Source organism: Canis lupus, chromosome 9 (assembly GCF_003254725.2).
Source record: "Canis lupus dingo isolate Sandy chromosome 9, ASM325472v2, whole genome shotgun sequence".
Taxonomy (NCBI): Eukaryota; Metazoa; Chordata; class Mammalia; order Carnivora; family Canidae; genus Canis; species Canis lupus.
Window position 1 is genome coordinate 1,420,885 of NC_064251.1, and position 22,638 is coordinate 1,443,522.

Consider the following 22,638-nt stretch of genomic DNA (forward strand, 5'->3'; position numbering starts at 1 on the left):
GAGTTCTGTGAGCCGGGGCGTCCAGGCACAGGGCTCTCCCGTCTGCCAGGTGCGGACACAGAGCCGGAGCTCAAGGTGTTGGGAGTTCTGTTCCTGCCGAGCTCTCTCCTGGCGCTGACGTTGCTGGCACCCCTGGCTCGAGGGTGAATGGCTCCAATCCCCCGCCCGCCTTCCCGGGGGTGCTCTCACTGGGTGCACATCGCCCTCCGCCCTTTTAGCTCACCAGTTACTGCATTCGGGCTGCCCTCCGCACCTTAAGCAATTACATCTGCAAGGATCCTATATCCTTCTCAAAGCTCCTCAAGGGCCCGCCTGCCCTGGGCAGCTGGGGCGTGGCCCTGGGCAGCTGGGCCGTGGCCCTAGTCGTGCCTGGCGGGGGCGAGGGGGGGTTCCAGAGGTGACCTGCGGAGGGGATGCTCAACGACTCCTATTCCTTCTGCTGGGCCTGCTGTCAGTTTTACGGCTGCGGGGTTGTATAAAGAGCAGGAGGTGGGGACGGAGCCATAGGCCTGGGCTTCCCCCAACCCTCCACCAGACACCTCCCAGGGTTTGGGGCAGCCTCAAGCTCTGCAAGGGGGAGAACCAACCCGAGAGGGATGCAGGCTACAGTTTCTAGAGGGTGCACCCACGGGCTGCAGTGAACAGTTAACCCGCACCTGCCCGGCCCCACACAAGGTTCCCCAACACCCATATAGCCCGCACCCCCCTCCCCGGGTCCCTGACACTCATTTCCTGGCCTCCCGTCATGCCTGCCCTTTATCACAGAGATAAAGCCGCTCTGTGGGAGAGAAGGGACCAGTCCTTGTTGGGACCGTTGCGTGCCCCCTCACGGGGAAGCCCGGAGTGGGGTCATTGGCTCCACCATCCACTCACTAATGCAGGACTCATCCTGCCCACTGGCCCACGTTCTCCTGCCACGGGCTCTCCTAGGGCCCTCGCTGAAGTGGCCACAGCTTCCACGCAGACTGAACCCAGGCTGGACCCCTGCGTTTCTTCGGTGAGGATGGAGGTTGGGGGAGCAGCAAGGGGAGACACACCCCTGGCAAAGCAGCACCCCACCCCCTCCTGCTGGGGAGGAACAGGACCCTCACTGCAGACAAGTGCCAGTGTCCTCTTTGAACACGGAGGCTGGCAGCACCCAGAGTCAGGACCCACACCCAGCCTCCTTCCCCAGATGGTGGTGGGGTGCCCCAGAGCAGCCTCACAGAGGGTCACAAGCGTGCCTGGGGTCACACAGCCTTACAGGTGTCTCCCATGTGGTCCATCGGCTGTGGTGGTCAAGCTCAGGTGCCAGTCGGAAGTGTGGACAGGGGTGCAGAGTAAAAAATGGCCACGGTGCTTCCTCTCCCTGCCCCTTCCTTTCCCTGACTTACACTCCAGTCCTAAAAACTTCAGGGGTGGGGGTGGGCAGGATGAGGTGAGTGTCTGTGCCAGCAGGGATTGGGAGGTGGAGAGGCCACCCAGAGCTGATGTGGATAGAGACACGGTCCAGGTAGGGGGAGAGGCGGCCAGGGGTGGGGACGTGAGCCCAAATGAGGTAGGAAGGCATCAACCAGGGTGTTACTGGTGCAGAAGGGGGGCTTCTGGGCCCTGGACCTCCAGAAATATTCAGAGGTCCTGCTGTCGCTTGTGGCCTTCACATATACAGACAGGCTTAGGCTGTGCTCTGGATGGGAGTGTGTGGTACATACACACCGACCTCCTGGCGCGGCCCACCGAGGTGCCCTGCAGCCGTGAGCACACCCGGGGCTCGGGCCTTGGCTTCTATCACCATTCTCCACCAGAAGGAACTAGGGTTCCCTGGAGGAACAACTGATGGCAGGAAAAGCACAAGATAGTGATAGTAATGGATCGTAGCCCACCGAATGCAGCAGGAAACTGCGAATCTGCACTGACACCAATTGATAAATCGGAAGTTGATAGGGATCGGGATATTTGGTTTCACATCACCAGCCTCCAAACCACTCTGTACTTATAAGGGACAAAGGGATGTCTTCACGATGGAGAAGCTTGTCTAATCAAGCTGTCCACGGGAATGTTACCCATAATTGGACAAAGCACAATCTTGCAGCATCTGATAGGATTCAAAGAAAACATGGCATCACCTTTACGGTATTCCTGCCAAAGGAACACAACTTAAAATCTCAAAATGGGGGTGGGATAATGCCCTCTCCAGAGATGTGCACCTGTGAATCCCTGGAACCTGTGAATATATTTCTTTATATGGCCAAAGGGACTTTGTAGGTGTGACTAAGGTTACAGACCTTGAGATGGAAAGACTATCCTGGGTCATCTGATGATCTCAATCTAATCATATTTCCTTAAAATTGGAAAACTTCCTAGCTGGATCAGAGACATGCACTGCGAGAGGGAGCTGACGCCTTCCTCCCTGGCTCTGAAAGTGGAGGGAGGGGGCCATGAGGTGGCCTCTAGGAACTGGGGGGCGGCTGTCAGTTTGCAGTTGGCAAGAAAATGGGGGTCTTGGTCCTGTCTTCCCGAAGAAGCGCATTCTGGCTACTGAAGGAGCAGGAAGTGGATTCTCCCCTCGAGCTTCCAGAAAGGAGGCAGCCTGCCTACACCCTGACTGCAGGCGCGGAGAACCATACTGGACTTCGGTCCTACAGAACAGTAAGATAAGGGACTTGTGTTGGGGAAGCCGACAGTTCAGTGATTTGTGACAGCAGCCATGAGAAACCAATACAGCGAGGAGATAGCGGACAAACCCAAACTGAGGGACACGGGGTTAGTTATCAAACACATAGAAGGAATTCCTGAAAATTCATAAGGACAGAGATAAACAGTTATTTAGAAAAATGGGTATTGCACTGTGCTTACTCCTGAGCAGAAGGAAAAGGAGTGTGTGTTATAGGAGAAATGCATCTGAAGAACTCACAAAGATGACAGATGTGAAATAAACAAAAATTCTTAAGGCAAAAAAAAAAAAAAGAAAAAAAGAAAAATGGGTAAACACGAATGGGCATTCCACGAAAGAAGTATGACTGGACGATAGAATTTGAGTAGGTGATTGGCCTCATTTGTAACTAAGGGGAACAAAGTAAAAGCAAAATGAGATTTCATTTTATTCACCAGATTGGCCACATTGATGGTACCAAAGGAAGGGGATAATTTATTTTATTTTTATTTTTATTTAAATATTTTATTTATTTATTCATGAGCTACAGAGAGAGAGGTAGAGACACAGGCAGAGGGAGAAGCAGGCGCCCTGAAAGGAGCCCGATGCGGGGACTTGATGCCCTGAGCCAAAGGCAAATGCCCAACCACTGAGCAACCCAGCGGGAGACCACAGCGTACAGCTCTCAGGCCAAATTGAGCTAGCCAGTGCTTTTGTAAATAAAGTTTTATTGGAACACAGACACTCGTCTGTTTATGTACCGTCTAGGGCTGCTTTCGAAGAGCTGCAACAGCAGAACCGAGTAGGTGTGACTGAGGCCATATGGCTGCACAGCAGAAAATACTTGCTCTCTGACTCTTAAAAAAAAAGTTTATTTATTTGAGACAGAGAGCACAGGCACGGGGAGCGGCAGAGGGAGAGGGAGAAAGGGAGAGGCAGATGCCCCACTGAGCAGGGAGCCTGGCACAGGACTCGACCCCAGGACCCCCGGATCATGACCTGAGCCGAAGGCAGGCGCTTCACCCACTGAGCCGCCCAGGCATCCCCTGCTCTCCGATTCTTTACAGAAAAAAAATTTCCAGCCTGTGATGTAAACGAGCAACCCTCGTAAGTCCTGCGAAGAGCGGTAGCTGGTGGCAGAGAGGCTGCGGCTGCTCTCGAACCCACGGCTCCCCGGGAGGTTTCCGCTCCGGCAAACTGATCCAGGGGGGGAGCCGAGGCCGCAGCCGCCACCGCGTCGCCACGCAGGGGCCAGGTCGCGGGGAGCGCTCTGGTGCCGTGGGCAGGAGCGAACACTCCGTGTTGCGGGCGGTGTGAAGAGCAGAGCTCCAGAGTGCAGGGGGAACAGGAGTCCGACGAGCAGTACGATGGTGAATCTTGCCAACAGTTGAGCGGAAAAGGATGTTGCAAAACAATACGTATGTATGAAGCCATCGGTGTAAAAATAAAACGTGCGAAGATGCTCTGCCCAGTACACTGCTGGGTTAGGGGGGCGGGGACCTGGCTTTCACGCAGCAGAGTCCACGGCAGCAGTGGCCTAAGCGGGGCTGTCCGTGTCCCCGTCACGGAGCAGCATGGCGAGGCAGCGAGGGCTGGGACGCGGCTCTGCTCCGTGACGTGGCCCAGGGATCCAGGTTCCTTCCAGCACTGTCCGGGTGGCCCCAGATGGCTTCCCCCGTGACCCCGATGTTGCCATGGGACGAAGCTCCTCTAGCTGCAAGGGAGTCTGGGAAGTGCGTTCTTTATTCTTGGCGGCCCTACGTGCCTGCAAACCTCGGGAAACAGAGTAAATGGATTCCAAGGGACAAACAGCAGTGTTCCCCGTAATTGCCTGGGGGACGCATCCATGTGCCGTAAACCTTTAAAGAATAGCGGAGTGATGGTACCCGACGGTGATGACACCAGGACAGCTGTGAGGAGGACAGGAGGGTGGACGTGTGGGGGCACCAAAGGGTGTTCTCTAAGTTTCTGTTAACATCCTGCCTCAGAGCTGCGCGGTGCAGTCATGAGAGTCATTACTTGCTGTTAAAACATACCTTCCTGGGCAGCCCGGGTGGCCCAGAGGTTTAGTGCCGCCTTCAGACCGGGGCGTGATCCTGGGGACCCGGGATCGAGTCCCACATGGGTCTCCCTGCATGGAGCCTGCTTCTCCCTCTGCCTGTGTCTGCCTTTCTCTCTGTGTCTCCCATGAATAAATAAATAAAATCTTAAAAAAAATGAAAACAAAAACATACCTTCCTGCCCCAGAGCCTGTCATAGAAATTTAAGAAGTTGCAGAATGAATGTATGGTTTACACAAAGGTGAACGATGGCATGGACTATTTTGGCTTTGAATTAAGTACTTTCTTTTTTTCAAGATTTTATTTATTTGAGAGACAGAGCAGTGGGGAGCGGCAGCAGGAGAAAGAGAGAGAGTCTCAAAAAGACCCCTGCTGGGGGGATCCCTGGGTGGCTCAGCGGTTTAGCGCCTAGAGACCCAGGGTCGAGTCCCCTGTCGGGCTCCCTGCGTGGAGCCTACTTCTCCCTCTGCCTGTGTCTCTGCCCCTCTCTCTCTGTGTCTTTCATGAATAAATAAATAAAAATCTTAAAAAAAAAAAAAAACTCCTGCTGGGTGCAGAGCCCGATGTGGGGCTCGTTCTGGGGCCCCGAGGTCACCATCCGAGCCCAGCACCTAGAGCTGCCCCTTAGCCGAGGGCACCCCCCTCCCCACTCCAGGGTGCAGGACGCTTCCCCTGGGACCCCTCTCTTCCCCTCCAGCGTGGGTGCAGCAGAGCCTTGTCTAGGGCTGCCCTGGGGAGCTGAGGAGTCAGCTTGTCCTAGGACATAAGGTCCCCCACGCCCCACAAACGCGGCGGCCCCTGTCCCCTGTCCCGCAGCCTCAGGTTCTTCCTGCACCCTTCTAGGGCCCACCTGCCTGTCCGGAGGAGGCCCTTCCTTCCAGCTCCCCTGTCCCCGCATCCGTTCCGCGGACACCGGGGGGCTGAGCATCTGCCAGGTGCCAGGAATTCACACAGGTGGCAGGGCCTCCCGTTCCCACTGCTCCCTGGCAGCCGCCTCCTTCTTGAAGCCCCCTGCATTTCTCCAGTCCTGCGCGCCTGTCACGTCGCCCAGTCCGCGTGCACTCCTGAAGGGCGCCGGCCCAGGGAGCAGACCCTCACGCGCTCTCCACGAGCTGTGTGCCCTCCGCGGAGCCGCCAGCCCCTCTGTGCCTGCACGTGTCCCCCCGCGAGACGTGGGTGCCGCCTCCGCGGACCGGGCTGGGTGTGCACCTGCAACGGTGACGCCGGGTCCCCACGGCCCGGCAGGCCCCGCCCCCGCCGCAGGCCCCGCCCGCAGCCCCGCCCCCGCTACAGGCCACGCCCCCTGGAGTCCGCGTCCTCCGAGCCCCGCCCCTTCGGGCCACGCCGCATCCTTCCCCTCGCCAGCCCCGCAAGACTCCCGCCTGCCCTCCCAGGCGCGCCTCTCATTGGTGCGCGCCCGCGGAGCCCCGCCCCGTGACGGCACTTCCGGGAGGAGGAGCCTGCGGAAGGCGGAAGTGTGCGCGGAGAGGCGGCCCTGAAGACCAGGTGAGGTGTCCCTACCTGATCCCAGGCTGCTCTTCCGCGTCTGGGCGCGGGGACCCGGGGGCGCCCAGCGACGGCGAATGGGGGACGACGCCATGAGGCAGCCGCAGGGCCTGGCGGGGGCTGGAGGTTGACCGTCCCTGCTGCCTTCCTCGGGGGCCGCCGCCTCCAGGCAGTCGCCCGTCCCTCCCGGCGTGTCGCGTCCAGCCGTGGCCCCAGCTCCTCGGCCCGGGCTCCTGGACCCTCGGCCCCGCGCAATGACCGCGGCCGCCGCCTCCAACTGGGGGCTCATCACGAACATAGTGAACAGCATCGTGGGGGTCAGCGTGCTCACCATGCCCTTCTGCTTCAAACAGGTGAGTGCGGCGCGCGGGGCTGCGGCGGCACCTGTCGGGCCGGCCCCGGGGTCGCAGGTGGACGGTGGCCGCAGGGCTCCGTGGGGTTTCCCTTTATTACTGTTCCTTTTTTGTTTCTTTTCTTTTTAACGATTTTAAGTAATCTCTAGGCCCAACGTGGGGCTGGAACTCTGGGGTCTCCCGCACCCCCGACGGAGCCCGCCAGGCGCCCCCTCTTTGCTCCTTTTATTATTTTTAAGATTTTATGTATTTATTCCTGAGAGACAGAGAGAGAGAGGCCGAGACCCAGGCAGTGGGAGAAGCAGGCTCCCTGCGGCGGGACCCCGCTGTGGGACTCGATCCCGTGACCCTGGGGGTCACGCCCTAGGCCCAAGGCAGGTGCTCCACTGTTGAGCCTCCCAGGGGCCCCGCTACTGCTTTTTAAACCTCTGAGCAGACCCGCACCTGCTCCGGAGCCCACAGGTCCAGCCCTGCGCGCCCCGGGACTCGGTGGGGGGTGTTGGTTCCAGGGTGATGGGATTGTGGGTTTCACCAACGTTTACACGTTGCTGTGGCTGAAAAAAAAAATCTGAAATGTATTTCGAAAACAAGTGTCGTGCCAGCGTTACAGACCGCATGGAAAAAAGCCACGGGTGGGTTTTGCACCGTGGACCCATGTAGCTTCTGTTTAATCCGCAAGTAAATGGGTATTTGGGGCTTTACAAAAGGGAGGCTGGTGACGTCATCCAGCGGGGAAGCTTCTTTCCTAAAATTGAAGTCCTCGGCCTCACCTTGACCGGGGTGGGTGCGGTTGCTGGTCCCCCTGGGCGCTGGAGGGGGCTGGCAGCATGTGGGGGAGGAGGAGTGCGGCACCTGGGAAGGGCAGGTGGCTGCAGGGCACAAGGACCAGCCTTAGGCAATGAAACCAAATAAGGAGAAAAATTGAAATAAAATGCATACTTTGGAACTGAAAGTGGGCACCCATAGTTTAATTTTAGATTAACAAACATTTTGCCTTTTTGAACAAAAAGCATCTTTAGCATCTTTTGGACAAAAATAGCACAAACTTTTTTTTTTTTTTTTTTAATTAAAATCTGGTGATCACCGATCCCCTACTTCGAGCCGACCAGCCTGAATTGCTTCAGAGTTCCCATGTGAGTTATTGATGACTGCGCTGGCAAAGGCGTGGGCAGGAGGACAGGGCTGCTCTAGAGCCCCGGGGGCGGCCGCTGTGACCTAGCACCGTGGATCCCATCGTGCACGGCCACTTGTGGGCATTTCTGGAAGGGACCACGTGTCCCAGGGTGCACTGCCACTTGCTAGTATGGAGCTACCTCCTGAGGCACGTGTGGCTGTGCATCTGCAGGCCCAAGGCCTCCATCCTCCACCGGGGTCTGACTGTGCTTTGCATGCACTTGGAGCCTGCCGCGTGGTGGGCACAAGGCCCCTGTCAGGGCATTTAAACGTGGGCCAGACCAGCGCGCCTGGGAGGAGCGCACACTTAGTGGTGGAGCCCCATGTTCAGGCAGAGAACCACAGGCGCTTCCCCCTGTCCTGAGGGCCTAGCAGAGCGGGGACCCCTCTCTCGGGTGGACGCAGCATCTTCTCCCGGGAAGCCCTTGGCCAGAGCACAGCGGAAGGCCAGTGGGCAGCTTGGGGATGCGTGTGTTAGCCTTGGACAGCCATGTCATTTATTTATTTACTTATTTTAAAATTTATTTGAGAGTAAGAGAGTGAGCACAAGCAGCAGGGAGGGGCAGAGGGGGAGGGAGAAGGAGAAGCAGACCCCCTGCTCAACAGGGAGCCCCACGTGGGACTCGATTCCAGGACCCCGAGATCATGAGCTGAGCCAAAGACAGACGCTTCGCCCACTGAACCACTCAGGTGCCCTCAGCCATGTTATTTAAAAAATTTTCGTTTTGGGGTTTTTTGTTTGTATATTTGTTTGGTCTTAGTAACTTGGGTACTTTTCATAAAAATTAGCATTTCACTGAAGTATAACACACATATAGAGAGTGCCCTCTTGGGTGTATTCTTGGTGAGTTTTCCAAAAGTGAACAAAATCTTGAACTAGCTGCCAGATTAAGGAACAGAGCATGGCTAGCCCCCCTCGTCCCTACTGCCGGGCCCACCAGCCCACCTGTGGCACCCTAGGTCAGTAGTACCTGTGTTGTAACTTTGTTCTGTGCCTCCTCCTGGCTCCCTGTAGCCCTGTGTGGCCGTGCTGCCGTCTAGGCCTTTGCTCAGCCTTCAGGGTATTTCTGACCTGGAGTTCTGCAAACACCTGTGTACAGGCTTTGACGCCATGTGTGTAATTCTCTGGGGTGTTGGTCTTGGAGCAGAGTAGCTGGATCGTAGGGTATGTGTGTGTGTTCACCTCTGGGTGAGACTGTAGGATGTTCGTTTCTTCAGTTTCTATTTATTTTTTCTCTGCGAATATGTTTGATACCGTAGATTACACAGAAGAGGGAGCAGGGCAGCCCCGGTGGCCCAGCAGTTTGGTGCCGCCTTTGGCCCGGGGTGTGATCCTGGAGACCTGGGATCGAGTCCCACATCGGGCTCCCTGCATGGGGCCTGCTTCTCTCCCTCTGCCTGTGTCTCTGCCTCTCTCTCTGTCTGTCATGAATAAATAAATCAAATCTTTTAAAGAATAAAAATAAAATAAAAAGAAGAGGGAGCAAGAAGGAAAAGACATCTAAGGGAGACACCCAGAAATTCTTACAAAAGTCCCAGGCTGGCTGCAGCCCTCAGGAACCGAGTCACCATTGATGTTAGACACTAATATAAAATTTTACAAAAGTTTGCTTTTTGCAGCACTCAGCAGGTACTTGTCCAAAAGGAGGGTTCTCTCTACAGGCTCCTGACTGTGATGGGGACCCAGGTACCTCACCTGGCGCAGGGGACCTGGAAGCCAGAGAGGAAAGACAGATAGATAGAAACACACAGTCAAGGGCGTTCTCTGCTGGTCCTGCCTTCGGTTTTTTCCTTGCTCTCACCCCAATCTCAAAACCTGGTCCCAAGACCCCATGCTTATTTTTAAAAATGCTCTAGCCCTTTAGACTTTCCCCGAGGCTTCCTAGTTCCTGCCCTGAAGCTGTTTCTTCAGCTTTAAATCACGGATGAACCCGCTATATATAAACACGGGCAGATAAGTTTCTGCATGAACACGTGTTCGTTTCTTCCGGATAAATAGCGAGGAGTGCAATCACTAGGTCAGATGGCGTCTATTTAACTCATAAGAAAGGTGTAAATGTCATTTTTAATCTCTCCCTGCCAAAATGTGTTCACCACTCCTCGCTGTTGATCCAAGTGGCTAGAAGGTGCTATATCGGGGCGTGTGCAGGGAGCTGGGGAGGCTGGTTGTTGGCAGTGCCTCACTGTTCGCTGAGACTCGGTGGGGCCGTGGAGGAAGTGGTTCCCTGGCACTCTTTCAGGGTCACAAAGCATGTGGCCACCACATGCAGAGAATTGGTCCCTTTCAGTGCTAGGAATTGTCACCCGTAGGCAGGGAAGTGAAGCAGAGCCGGGGCCTGGCATCTGCAAGAGTCTGGGGTGGGGGCAGCAGGGGCGGTGGGGGGGCAGCGGAGAGGGCTCTCAGGAGCCATGTGTGTGAGGCAGCAATACCAGGTCATGTCATTTTTTCTCTTTACCTTCCCACTCTCCAGTGTGGCATCGTCCTGGGGGCCCTGCTCTTGGTTTTCTGCTCTTGGATGACACACCAGTCCTGCATGTTCCTGGTGAAATCCGCCAGCCTGAGCAAACGGAGGACCTACGCAGGCCTGGGTGAGGATAGCGGCGCTCGGCTGGGCAGCCCTAAGCCCTTTCTTTTTTTTTTTTTTATTTATTTATTTATTTATTTATTTATTTATTTATTTATTTATTTATTTATTTTTATTATTTTTTAAATTTTTATTTATTTATGATAGTCACACACACACACAGAGAGAGAGAGAGAGAGGCAGAGACATAGGCAGAAGGAGAAGCAGGCTCCATGCACCGGGAGCCCGATGTGGATTCGATCCTGGGTCCAGGATCACGCCCTGGGCCAAAGGCAGGCACTAAACCGCTGTGCCACCCAGGGATCCCCCTAAGCCCTTTCTTGGGAAGCGCAGCGTTCGAGATCTGGGTGCAGGGCCTTGCTCTTTTATTTACTTTCCATCCACCGTATGATTAAAGAGTTCCTTGAACAGCAGGTTTTCTTCCTTATTTTAAAATTTAATGCCGTTTTTAAAAACCATTATGAGAGACACATGCTTCACCGGGGTGACACTTACTCTCCTGTCTCCCGTTTATGCAAATTCCAGTAGAGCGCCTCCCTTTCCAAATTCAGGCAGGACCAGCGGCCTTCAGCCCCACTGTGCACTTGCTCATCGTCTGCCTGTCCTGAGCACCCAGAGCCTTCCTTCAGAGCTGCCTGCCGGGGGTCTGTGGCACTTCCCTGCTTTGACGGTGTGGAGGAGACGGCCGTCGGGCCCAGGCTGGTGGCTGGGATCCAGTCCCCCGTCTCTAGCACTGCTGTTTCCTGATGTTGTTGGTTGTAATTTCATTTCCTTTAGGTCTTTCTTCCTTTGATATCGGCCAAGGGTGAGGAGGCTGTGCTTTCTGCTTCCTTTGGGTTTGGACTGCTTCCTGGGCCACTTGGCTCTGAGAGCAGGGCCCTTACATTCCCACCGCCCTCGGGCTGCTGTGCTCTGCATCCCGTGCTGGCGGTATTTGCATGGGGGTTCTCAGGAGCTGAGGAGACTCCCCGGGCTCTGGATGAAAGCCCCCCCACCCCCACCCCCCCCACCCCCGCCCTACCGCCTGCCTCCAGCCAGTGTGTGGCCAGGTCCATGCAAAGCTCTCACAGGGAGAGGAGGCGGCGAGAGGAAGTGGTGTGCAGATTCCAAGGGGCCAAACAAAATAAAAACATCTGCAAGGTCCACGCGTGGGCTTTTGGCAGCACCACCTCTGGTTTCCTTCCAGTTCGTCTGCTTTTCATTGGCACCAAGATACTAGCATCTGTTCTGACCTCAGAGCTGAAGGAGTGCCTCCTTCTCTCCTTCCCCATGAGAATGGTGCCGTGAGGCTCTCTCACTGTTGCTGGAGTCACTTGAGGAAGTGACAGTTACAGGTAAAGGGACCACGCTGATGTGACCTGACGCAGTTCAGGATGCCACGTGCTCCAGGGCACCCCTTCCTCCGCCTGCAGGGCCGTGGCCTTCAGGGTAGCCTATTTCTCCCCTCCAAAGGTCTACATATTCCAGGGTTCCTGTGGCACGTGCCCCTCGAAGTGCTTGGCTGTGCCCTGATGGGACAAGTGGCCCTAGACCACGGAGGCTGGTGGCTCTTGACAGCGGGCTGTCTGATTATTCTTAGAAAGTCTGGTTTGGCCAGGTGGGAGAGGCTGAAAGGAAAGTGGGCAGTGGCCACCCTCACACTTGGCCGCCTGGGGCTCCTGAGCTTCAGCTGCTGGCTGTGACTGCAGCCCCAACTGCTAGAAGCACAAAGATCCCAGACCACCCGGGGTCTTCAGTTGTGTCTTTGGTCTCAGAGGAGAGGGCTCCATTGTGTGAGCTCCCACGGACCCCGTGGCCCTGTCTGCAGCATCAGCTGCCTTGGATCCAGGCTCGGGGCCCAGGACCGTCTCTCAGAAACAGAGACCCCACCGCTTGGAAAGGAGCCCTAGATGGGAAGAGCTGAGAGTCCCTCAGGTCAGCTGAGAGTCCCCTGTGGGTCAGCAGCCCTCCAGCACCTAGGCAGACTTACTGAAAGGGTCTTTCTCCTCGCCCTCTGCCTTCTCCTGGGTGGGAGACCCCATGAGAGCTTGCACCACAGCTGGAGAGGGTTTCCTGAGAGGAGGCCCCCCTGCATCATCGGCTGGATCCGTGGGCATTGGGCAGCCCCTGGGGGCAGGGATGTGACCAGATGGCCTTCAGCCAGACCTGCAGAGGGAGCAGGGCCTGGAGCGGCAGATGTCACTCAGTCTCCACGACAGGGCTGGGGTGTGTGTGTGGGGGGGAAGTTCCATGGATGTGTCTGCCATGCCCAGACGTGAGTGAGACTTTGCCCCGTTTCTCGGTTTGGTGAGGCCCCTCCGCTGGGACCAGTCCGCAGTTACAGCTCTGGGGCAGCGTCTGTTGACGTCACTTCGGTGTTCTGGTGGCTGCTCTGGGGGCCCGTTGGTGACTTTCATCCCCTTCTTACCTGCTGCTCCCTCGCCCTCTGTGTCTTGTTCACGGAGACTTCTCTAAACCTCCTTTTCAGGAGGTAGACGTGCCAGCCAGCCCGTCTCCCCTGGTGTTGCCAGCCCCCACCCTGCTGACTGGGGCTCTGAGCTGTCAGTTGTGAGCGCCCATGCTTTTGGCACTATGTCTGCGGGCCCATCGTTTGGCCACCTGGGGTCCCGGGGTCCTGGTCTGCCTGCTGCCTGCCCCTGGGCCCAGGTGGGGCCTGCAGAGGGCCTGTCCAGCCAGTTTTCTCCCTGCCGGCCTTCAGTTGTGTGACCTGCATGTGTGGCTACCTGGTGGGCTGAGGGCTGTAAGGCCAAGCTTTCTGACACCCGGGGGTCTGTACGTCCTCATGTATCCAATAAGGGCTTTCTTGTCCCCTGAGCGTGTGGTGCTGGAGAATCAGATGCAGCCCAAGGCCTGGCTCTGGGGACGACTGGGTCGAGGTTACCCTCATATCTTGAACAGCGCAGTTTGGCGTGTGTCCCACCTTCTCCGGCCTGCTGGTGCTGGGCAGTGGTCCGGAGGAAGCCTTGGACTGCTGAGGGAGAGCGGGTCCTGCACTGAGCCGGGTAGCCGGAGCGTTAGCCCTGTGTCCACAGCAGCCTTAGAGCCGCGGGCCAGGGAGTGGCCCCAGGGGGAGAAGCTGCTGCCCGGCCTCCCAGGGGAAGACGGGGAGAGCCCTCTGGATGCCCATCCTCGCTCTGCACAAGAGCACTGGTTAGACTGGGATGAGGCCCGGCCTCTTAGCTGCAGAGTTCCTGTCACAGGGAGGGCTGACCCAGGAGCTCTGGACTGCACCGAGGCATGCTTGCTTAGAAATCCTTTTGCAGACACCTGCCAGCCCCCCGAGAGACAGTCCTGGGCCCCCTCCGCCCTTCCAGTGCGTGCTGGGTGGGAGGCTGAGGGCTGGGGGCTGCTGGATCTGCAGCACATGGATCTGCACATATGAGGTGGGGGTGGGGGAGGCTGGGGCAAGAAAGGGGGGAGGGGGGAGCGGAGAGGCCAGAAACTGGGACGGTCCCATCCAGGAGGTCGTCCTGGGCCGCCCCCTGCCTTGCTGAAGTACCTCGCTGTCCAGGGTGCAGGTGTGTCCTGGAATTTTTCTGGCAGCTGCTCTGAGCATTTGGAATGTGCTGTAGATACTCAGCTTCCTCGAGGGGAAGGGATGGCCGGAGCGGGGCCACCTCTGTGGGGCACGGAGTTCTGAGTCTGGTCTATAGGTGTGGCCGTCCTTGGGAGCCTCTGAGTGCCTCCCTTTGGTGACAGCGGGCCTTGGGCTGCTGGCTACTGTCTGGAGTCCTTGGTTTGTGAAGGTCTCAGCATGGCCTTGAGTCTCCGGCATCAGACGAGCCAGGGAGGCCGGCGTGACCGTCAGGGCGGGGGCCTGTGCTGCTCACCGGCCCTCTGCCCGTGCGTAGCCTGTGTCTTGTGCCAAGCTTCCTTGCTTTTGGCAACGCTGTACCTCTTCCTAAGTAATTTAGAAGTGACGAGTGTTGTTTGGACTCATTCACAGCAACTGGCTGCATGTTTCCTGCTCTCCGAGCCTCCTGGGACCGGCAAGCTGGGCTGTGCTGTCACACGCACCCCTTTCTGGTCGCTCCGGGGAGATGAGAACTTCCTAGAGGGTGGGAGGACGCAGGGTGCCCGGGCCGTGCTTGGGTCCTGGGACAGGTCTTGCCGAGCCAGCTCTTGGTGTCTCGTCTGCTCGCAGACTTCTGTCAGGAAGGGAGGATGGGCAGCTCCTCTCCGCTGGAGGACGTGCAGAGCTGCACTGGTCGCGCCATCCCCCCTCCGGCCCCAGTGTGCGCAGCTTCGTTGTGGGCACCCCCCACCCCAGACTGTGTGCGGAGGCCGCCACTTCACCCCAACAGCCTTTTTTTATTTTTTAATGAAAAAATTCAACTGCCTGTGTCTTTCCCTCTTTTTTGTTCTTTTTTTCTGTGGTTTCCATTTGGATGGTAGAGCTGAAAAAAACACGAGACTAAAATCTTATTATTATTATTTTTTTTAATTTTTATTTATTTATGATAGTCACACACAGAGAGAGAGAGAGAGGCAGAGACACAGGCAGAGGGAGAAGCAGGCTCCATGCACCGGGAGCCCAACGTGGGATTCGATCCTGGGTCTCCAGGATCGCGCCCTGGGCCAAAGGCAGGCGCCAAACCGCTGCACCACCCAGGGATCCCGAGACTAAAATCTTAAAATGCTCTCCTTATACCCTTGAAACGCCAGATTGGCCTTCCTGGCTTCCCTGGGTGGTGTCTTGACCGGTGTGCTTCTCATGCTGTCAGACTGAACGCTGATTCTCTCTCTCTGCACTAGCCCTGCACGCGTACGGAAAGATGGGGAAGATGCTGGTGGAGACCAGGTACGTGGTGCCGCTCGCCGGCCTCACCCTCTTCCTCACCTGCCCCGAGGAGGAACCTGAGCGCTGTTCTACACCCACCCACATGTCTCGGACATGGACTGCTGTATGAAGTCATACTTGCCTCAAGTGTCCCTAAATAGTTTAAAGTTCAACTTATCGTATCCTTAAAATGAGTGTCGGGCAAAAGTCTTATTTAAGTCTTACTGAAGAGGATGTAAAAGTGGGGAGCTGGGGGCTCAGCAGAACCAGAGGCTTGGCTGTAGCTCCTGTCAGCATCGCCCCCAACACCTGCCCCCAGCCCCGCACGCTGTCGCCTCGAGGTGGCATTACATGGGAAATATCCTGTCATTCTCCCTTTGTTTGTTTTTTAAAGATTCTATTTATTTATTCACAAGAGACAGAGAGAGAGAGAGGCAGAGACACAGGCAGAGGGAGAAGCAGGCTCCATGCAGGGAGCCCGATGTGGGACTCGATCCCTGGACTCCAGGATCACACCCTGAGCCAAGGGCAGGTGCCAAACCACCGAGCCACCAGGTGTCCCATGTTTTTCTCCCTTTGGAGTGAAGTTTTAGAAGATGAAAAGAATTGCTGGGAAATTACACTTCTAGGCTTATAAATTAGGGAATTGTGAATGCAAAAGAACAATCCTCTGAGAGCAGTCGATTGTTATTTTAACTTGTGTAGCATCACGGTGGGTCTTGATAGCCCTGGAGAGAACGTGCACAGTCTCCTTGGAGAGAGAAGTGTAGTTATTCAGTGTTTGTTCCAAGTAAAAGAGCCACTTGCACCTGGCGCACCCCAGGTCTTCAGGCCGGCGAACGCTGGAAACTCCACCTTGCGTTGGGCCAGCCCTGGGCGGTGATGGGCCGGTCGCATCGGCAGGGACGGGGCTCGGCCAGGGGAGGAGACAGTGGACTCCTGCTAGGATGGGGCCCTTTCAACGCCACCTCCTTCTCCGCAGCATGATCGGGCTGATGCTGGGGACCTGCATGGCCTTCTACGTTGTGATTGGCGACCTGGGGTCCAACTTCTTTGCTCGGCTCTTTGGGTTTCAGGTGAGAACCCGCTCAGGGGCCTGGTGCGTTGGCAGGCTGTGGCTGCTCCTGTGGCAGCTCCGTGTGATCTCCTGCAGGGCCATGTCTCAGCCCCATGGGGACAGGTGAGGGTGAGACCAGCAGCCTGAGGTCGGTTAGGAGAAGCTTCTGGATGCCCCGGGGTTAGTTCCGGGCCTGCGGGTGGGAAACTCTGGGGGCTCAGTGAGGTGATGGCTGCCCAGCACGCTCGGCTCCCCCCAGGTGACTGGCACCTTCCGTGTGTTCCTGGTCATTGTGGTGTCCCTGTGCATCGTGCTCCCACTCAGCCTGCAGAGGAACATGATGGCCTCCATCCAGTCCTTCAGTGCCATGGCCCTCATGTTCTACACCGTGTTCATGTTTGTGGTGAGTGACAGGGGCCTGGGGCTGATCTGGCCACCAGCTGCTTCCTGGGGGTGACGGGGAGGTGGTTGAAAGTTGGGGAAGCGTTAGAGTTATTCCGGTGAACCCTGGGAGGGCACACGGGCCTCCTGGACTTGGGCCAGCACCGCGAGGGCGCCAGGGCAGGGGCACGGCTGATGCCCCAGGAAACCGAGTGTAGATGCTCCTCATTTTACCGAAGGGTGTTCTATGTATCGTTTGTGCTCAGAAGTCAGGGTGCTAGCGCTTCATCACAAGGGGCGGGTTGTTTCCTAGATGAATGTTTATAGCCGGCCAGTTCTGGGGGGTCCCGTGTGGAGCGCCCAGAGACCTCTCAGTAGGAGCCCCTGGAGCCTGAGGGTCAGAAGTCTCAATCCTGAGTGAACGGCGTAAAAATCTTTGCCGCTTTCCTTAGAAAGCTGAGTGCTGGGTGGACGTTCCCGGTCCCCCAGGTGTGAGGGCTGCCCAGTGGTGGTAGCACTACTCTCCAGACAGCCCGGTCCTCTGAGGCTTTGTCTTAAAATGTGGGGGTGGGGGGGCACCTGGCTGGCACAGTTGATAGAGCGTGCGACTCTTGATCTCAGGGTCGTGAGTTCGAGCCCCACATCGGGCACACAGGTTACTTTAAAAAAAAAAAAATTGTCCAGATGGGCCTGGGAAGGGCCTGCCCAGTCTGCAGGGACCATCCTTTCACCTGAGGCAACAGAGGTGGGCAGGCAGGTGGGCCTCACTGTGCCCCCTCTGTGCTATGTGTTTGGAGCACGGGCAGCTGCCCCGAGTGCCAGGAGGCCCTGCGGCAGGAAGTCCAGCTCGCGGCACAGCACGGGGCAGCGAACTGGGGGGCTGTGCGTCTTTAGGTGCCCAGCCCGGCATGGGGGTCCCGAGTCCTGCCCTGTGTGCAGGTCGGTCCTGAGCGCTCCATTCTCGTCCTCGTGCAGATCGTGCTCTCTTCTCTCAAGCATGGCCTGTTCGGGGGGCAGTGGCTGCAGCGGATCCGCTATGTGCGCTGGGATGGTGTCTTTCGCTGCATCCCCATCTTTGGCATGTCCTTCGCCTGCCAGTCGTGAGTACCGTCTGCCCCCGGGGGCCCGAGGCGCGGGGGTGCTCCTCGGGCAGGGGTCTGAGGCCCGGGGAGGGGTGTCGTCTGCTCTCTGTAATGGGCGATGCAGGCCACTGACTCGTAATGTCTCATTCTGCTGTGACTTGTTCCCCCTCCAAGCTGAGGGAGAGAGCTGTGTGTATTTTTATCGAGAGAGAACTCGACTTTATTCCTGAGATGTGCTGTCGGCAGCACTGGGGACAGTGCCCAGTTCGCCCCCCTCCCCCCAGAAGAGTTGGCTGTGGGGAACACAGAACAGCCCAAAACCATCTGATTCACACAGTCCCAAGCATTTTGCCAGAATTGAGCTATTCGTGTGAGAATATTTAAAAGGAAATTGCACAAACATTGACTTCCGACTGCCACCGGGGCGCCTTCGGAGGGGTGTGCGCGTGCGCGAGTGTGCTTTCTCTCTGGCACGCGGAGCTCTGTGAATGCAGATCAGGCTATTTCCATAATTCCAGCAGCATTACCTTCGCCACCGAATGACAAGAGCCAGTGATTCATGCCCGGTCGGAACGGTAACCCGCTCAAAAGAGAGGCGTAAATCCGGCACGGACGGGAAAAGACCATCAGTGCACGGGGGGGGGTTGGCAGAGCCAGCCCCCCCCGGAGCTCCAGTGGGCATGTATTGTGCCAATCGTAAACTAATGTGGCAGATAGAATTTGCTCGTGCTGCTGTGTTTACACCCACATGCGAGATCCAAATCGTCATTTCCCACTTACTGTCTCTCTTGGCAGCTCGGTTTCCACCAGAACATGCTCCTCTCTTGCTGTTCAATGTCCCCATTATAATTGGTGACAGAAGTTACAATCTCTTATGGTGTACCTTGTTACCAGTTGTCCTTTTTGTCTGAGTTTGCTTTTTAAAAAATAAACCCACGGTTGGGCTTTTTGCTGGTGGCCACGTTGTAGCCGGCGCACATCTGTTAGGTTTGGTTCTTAGGTCAAATTACAGCTTCTGGAAGGGCTGTGAGCCCACATCCTGTTCTTCTGTACGAAGGGGGCGTCGGCCCTATGGCTATGCCCACGTTCTCCGCAGTGAGTGGCTGGCAAGGGGGGTCCACAGAGCTTGGAGTGATCAGTTTGCTGACCTCCCCGTCCTTAAAAACATTGGTCTTTGCCAAGGGCCGAGACAGAGCTCTCCGCTCCTGCTGTGTCTCTGCACCAGAGTGCATGAGAGACAGGGACTTGCTCGGTGACCCCCAGGTGACCACCAGGCCCTGCCTGCCTGACTGGTGGCCTTTTTGCAGGGATGGGCCAGGCCTCTGCTTTGCTCTTCCTGTCTGGCCCTTTCTGGTCTTACTTCATCGTAAACAAGTCCTTTGTGGTGCAGAGCCAATTAGGCCCTGTGGGCCAGAGAAGCGGCCAGCACAGTGCTGAGCCCAGAGGGGCCTTGTCCACGTGGAGGCCCGGGGCTGTGTGTTGGGGCTACATGTGCAAAATCCATCTGACTGGGGTAAAGTGAGTCTTGGGACTGCTACACAAGGTGGAGGGCCGAGCTGGGTGGTCACGGACATCTGTGGCTCTCACCAGTGGGTTCCTGGGGCCTGGGCAGGATTAGACGGGCCCGCCACCTTGGCCTTTCTACACTCGTTCATGTCCCCGCACAGGGCACAGCCCTGTCCCCATAGTACCTGCAGCTCCTGGTGTGTGCTGGGGCCTGGGGGAGGGAAGGCCCGTCCCAGCCCGAGGAACGTTCGTGCTATTTCCCCTCTGGGCCTTCTGCCGTCTGCTTGGAGTGCACGGCAGCCTCTGCCTGGCACCCTCCAGCCAGGCTGAGGGGAGGGCGGCTGTCCCGGGTGCCCTCTGCCCACTGGGTGCCCCGGCGGGATGGTGTGCCTCAGCTGGGAAGCACGGGGGTCAGCTTCTACCCACCGGTTCTCCCACCAGCTCCTGTGTGCTTTTCAGTGACGTTTCCTCTTACTTTCTCAAAGGTGGTTTTGGGGTTTGGCTCAACTGACTGTTATGCTTGTCCATGTATTGGCAACGATTGTCTGTGTCCTGACGCACCCCTGCCAGCTGGCATCCTGCATGCGTGACCGCTGGCCGTGGCTCCCTCTCCTCCCGCCGGGACGCCAGGGTACCCAGGGTGGAGAGTGCCGCCTCTCCATCCCTCACTCTCCGCACAGCTTCAGCCCCACCTCTTTGTCTTGACTCCCCGAGTGTGGCCTCCCTTCCCAGGTCTGCACACGGCCCTCCCCTGTGCCCCTGCCCCCCGCCCCTCCCACCTGCTCCCCTCAGGGACTCTGTTTGCCGAGAGCCCTCTGGACGTGTCTCTTCCACCGCCGGCAGCACCATGTGGCTGGCCCTGGGCCGTGCGTGGGACAGAAGCTGCTCTTCTGTCCCTGCGGGCTCCAATTTCCAGCACGGAGGCGAGGGCAGGTGGCCCGGCCCTGCTTCTGTTTGTTTAACTTTCTGTCCTCTTGACGGCAGCTCTCTGAACCGCATCCTGCTTCCCCTGTAAACACGTGCTGCCTCAGTGCAGCCCAGCACTCTGCGCGGTGGTCACGCTCCTACTTCGGCGGGACAGACGGCCTTTCATTCTGTGGCACTTCTGAAATGTTTACAGAGAGCCCGTCGGGGGGGGGGGGGGCGCTCCGCCATCCAGACCCCGGCGGTGGCCCCGCGTTAACCGTGGCGGTGGGTGTGGTTGGAAGGAAGGTGCTGGAGACTCGGCGGGGGACCTGGGAACCAGGCAGCCAGGGGTGTGTCTGTCTCTGGGATCCCCTTGGTGAAGTTGCTCGTTTCTCTACAGCCAGGTTCTGCCCACCTACGACAGCCTGGATGAGCCGTCGGTGAAAACCATGAGCTCCATATTTGCCTCCTCCCTCAATGTGGTCACCACCTTCTATGTCATGGTAGGAGCCCTGGTGCGCCGCCCCCGCCTGTCCCGGGTCAGAAGCCGGCTCGCTCTCCACCCCTCGACCCCTCGCGGGCTTGCCCTTTGCTCCTTCACAGCAACCCTCCCCCCGCGGCCCCGCTGTCCCCCTCTCCCCCCAGGTTAGGGTGGGTGCTCGGCGGCACCCTGGCTGGGAGTCTCCTTCCTTCTCTCCGAGACCTTTGCTGATCCACTGTGGAAGGGGCTCTGTTTACTGACACTGAGAAGTGCAAAGTAGTGGAGGAAAGTTGTCTTTGATTCCAGCCCGTGGGTGTGGTTACAGTTAACATGTTGGTAGACTTCTCATCCGGCCTCCGTGTTCCCGTTTGTTCTGTTCCCTGAGCTGCGTGGCGTCTGCGTTCCCGTTAGTTCCTACACCTGCCCCACGCACTGTTGTCCGCACCGTGTGTCCGTCCATGGCGAGCACGGCTGGCCCTTGGCTCCCAGGTTTGGATTTCGCCCCAGATGGAGGGCAGCTTCCCTGTGCCTGCCGCCTGCCGCTGTGGGTACAGTTCCCTGGGCAGGAATCCCATGAGCGGGGTGGTCTTGCTGCAGCCCCCGGGCTGTGTCCAGGGGGAGTGTGGCCCACCACACGCCCCCCACTGTCGCCCTTCCACAGGTAGGCTTCTTCGGCTACGTGAGCTTCACTGAGGCCACTGCGGGCAACGTGCTGATGCACTTTCCCTCCAACCTGGTGACTGAGATGATGCGAGTGGGCTTCATGATGTCGGTGGCCGTGGGCTTCCCCATGATGATCCTGCCATGTCGACAGGCCTTGAACACGCTGCTTTTTGAGCAGCAGGTAAGGTTCTTGAGGCTCTTCAGGCGGCATTTTGCCAGGAAAATGTTACTCTGCTCATCTTAATTATGTTCTCTTCTGTTGGCTTGCAGGGGTTCTCTAGTTTTCGGGGCTGTGGCAGGGGGAGCTTTTCCTGGTTAAAAATGGAAAAGCTGGAAAAATAAATAAATAAATAAATGGAAAAGCTGGGATCCCTGGGTGGCTCAGCAGTTTGGTGCCGGCCTTTGGCCCAGGGCCCGATCCTGGAGACCTGGGATCGAGTCCCATGTCGGGCTCCCTGCGTGGAGCCTGCTTCTCCCTCTGCCTGTGTCTCTGCCTTTCTCTCTCTTTCTATGTCTATCATGAATAAATAAATAAAATCTAAAAAAAAAAGGAAAAGCTTTGCTTAAAGTGAAATCTCTTAATAGGGTTTTTTTTTTTTTTGAATCAACTCTGGAGGAGAGAGACTGTGTCAGAGCACACAGGGGTCTGCCCACACGGGAGGCATGGAGCCGTGCCCAGTGTCCGAGCAGATAGGGCCCGCCTTGGGGGCTGTCACCCCCACATCAGAGGTGGAACAGGAAACCCTGAGGGGGGAGGAGCAGGAACGTGGAAGAGCTGGCTTTGCAGGCAGGCGTTGACCACAGCCAGGTCAGCAGCTGGGCACTGGGGTCAGTACACTTTGCTTTTTATGTTTATATAACTGAAAATTTTAACAGTTTGACAAGAAACAGCTTAAGAGGCTGGGTTTCATTCACTTTCACATGTGCAGCGGTGGCACTGCTTTAATCCTTCATTCATTCATTTATTTACTTTAAAGATTTTATTTATTTGTGAGAGACAGAGAGAGAGGCAGAGGGAGAAGCAGGCTCCCTGTGGGGAGCCCGATGTGGGACTGATCCGGGACCCCAGGATCAGGCCCTGGGCTGAAGGCGGCACTAAACCGCTGAGCCATCCGGGCTGCCCATGCTTTAGTCCTTTATGAGAACTTTTTTTTTTTAAGATTTTATTTATTTATTTATTTATTAATGAGAGACACAGAGAGAGGCAGAGACCCAGGCAGAGAGAAAAGCAGGTTCCATGCAGGGAGCTCGATTCGGGACTCGATCCCGGGACCCCAGGGTCACACCCTGAGCTGAAGGCAGACGCTCAACCACTGAGCCACCCTGGTGTCCCTTATGAGAACTTTTCAAAGGTATAAGATTGGAACTAAAAGTCGACTCTCTGTTGCTGAGTTAACAACAATAGGTCCGCGTGTGATAGCTGGTGTCCTATGACGGGGGGGTGACCCCGCGCCTACCTTGGGAGCCCACAGA

General features: G+C 57.0%; 2 protein-coding genes across 9 annotated transcripts in view; one reads left to right on the forward strand and one right to left on the reverse strand.

Moving 5' to 3' along the window:
* Positions 1–22,638, reverse strand: part of BAHCC1 (BAH domain and coiled-coil containing 1) — a 318,708-nt gene that overhangs the window by 137,172 nt on the left and 158,898 nt on the right. The window lies entirely within an intron of this gene.
* Positions 6,144–22,638, forward strand: part of SLC38A10 (solute carrier family 38 member 10) — a 39,696-nt gene continuing 23,201 nt past the window's right edge. For 3 of the 5 annotated variants that reach the window (XM_025468279.3, XM_025468282.3, XM_025468283.3), the window contains exons 1-8: positions 6,144–6,551; positions 10,196–10,313; positions 15,065–15,110; positions 16,072–16,165; positions 16,406–16,549; positions 17,503–17,627; positions 20,422–20,524; positions 21,164–21,346. In XM_025468279.3, coding sequence (XP_025324064.1) covers positions 6,453–6,551; positions 10,196–10,313; positions 15,065–15,110; positions 16,072–16,165; positions 16,406–16,549; positions 17,503–17,627; positions 20,422–20,524; positions 21,164–21,346 — 912 coding nt within the window. In that variant the 5' untranslated portion in view covers positions 6,144–6,452. The remainder of the gene's footprint in view (positions 6,552–10,195; positions 10,314–15,064; positions 15,111–16,071; positions 16,166–16,405; positions 16,550–17,502; positions 17,628–20,421; positions 20,525–21,163; positions 21,347–22,638) is intronic. The other 2 variants (XM_025468281.3, XM_025468280.3) reach the window with 1 other exon arrangement.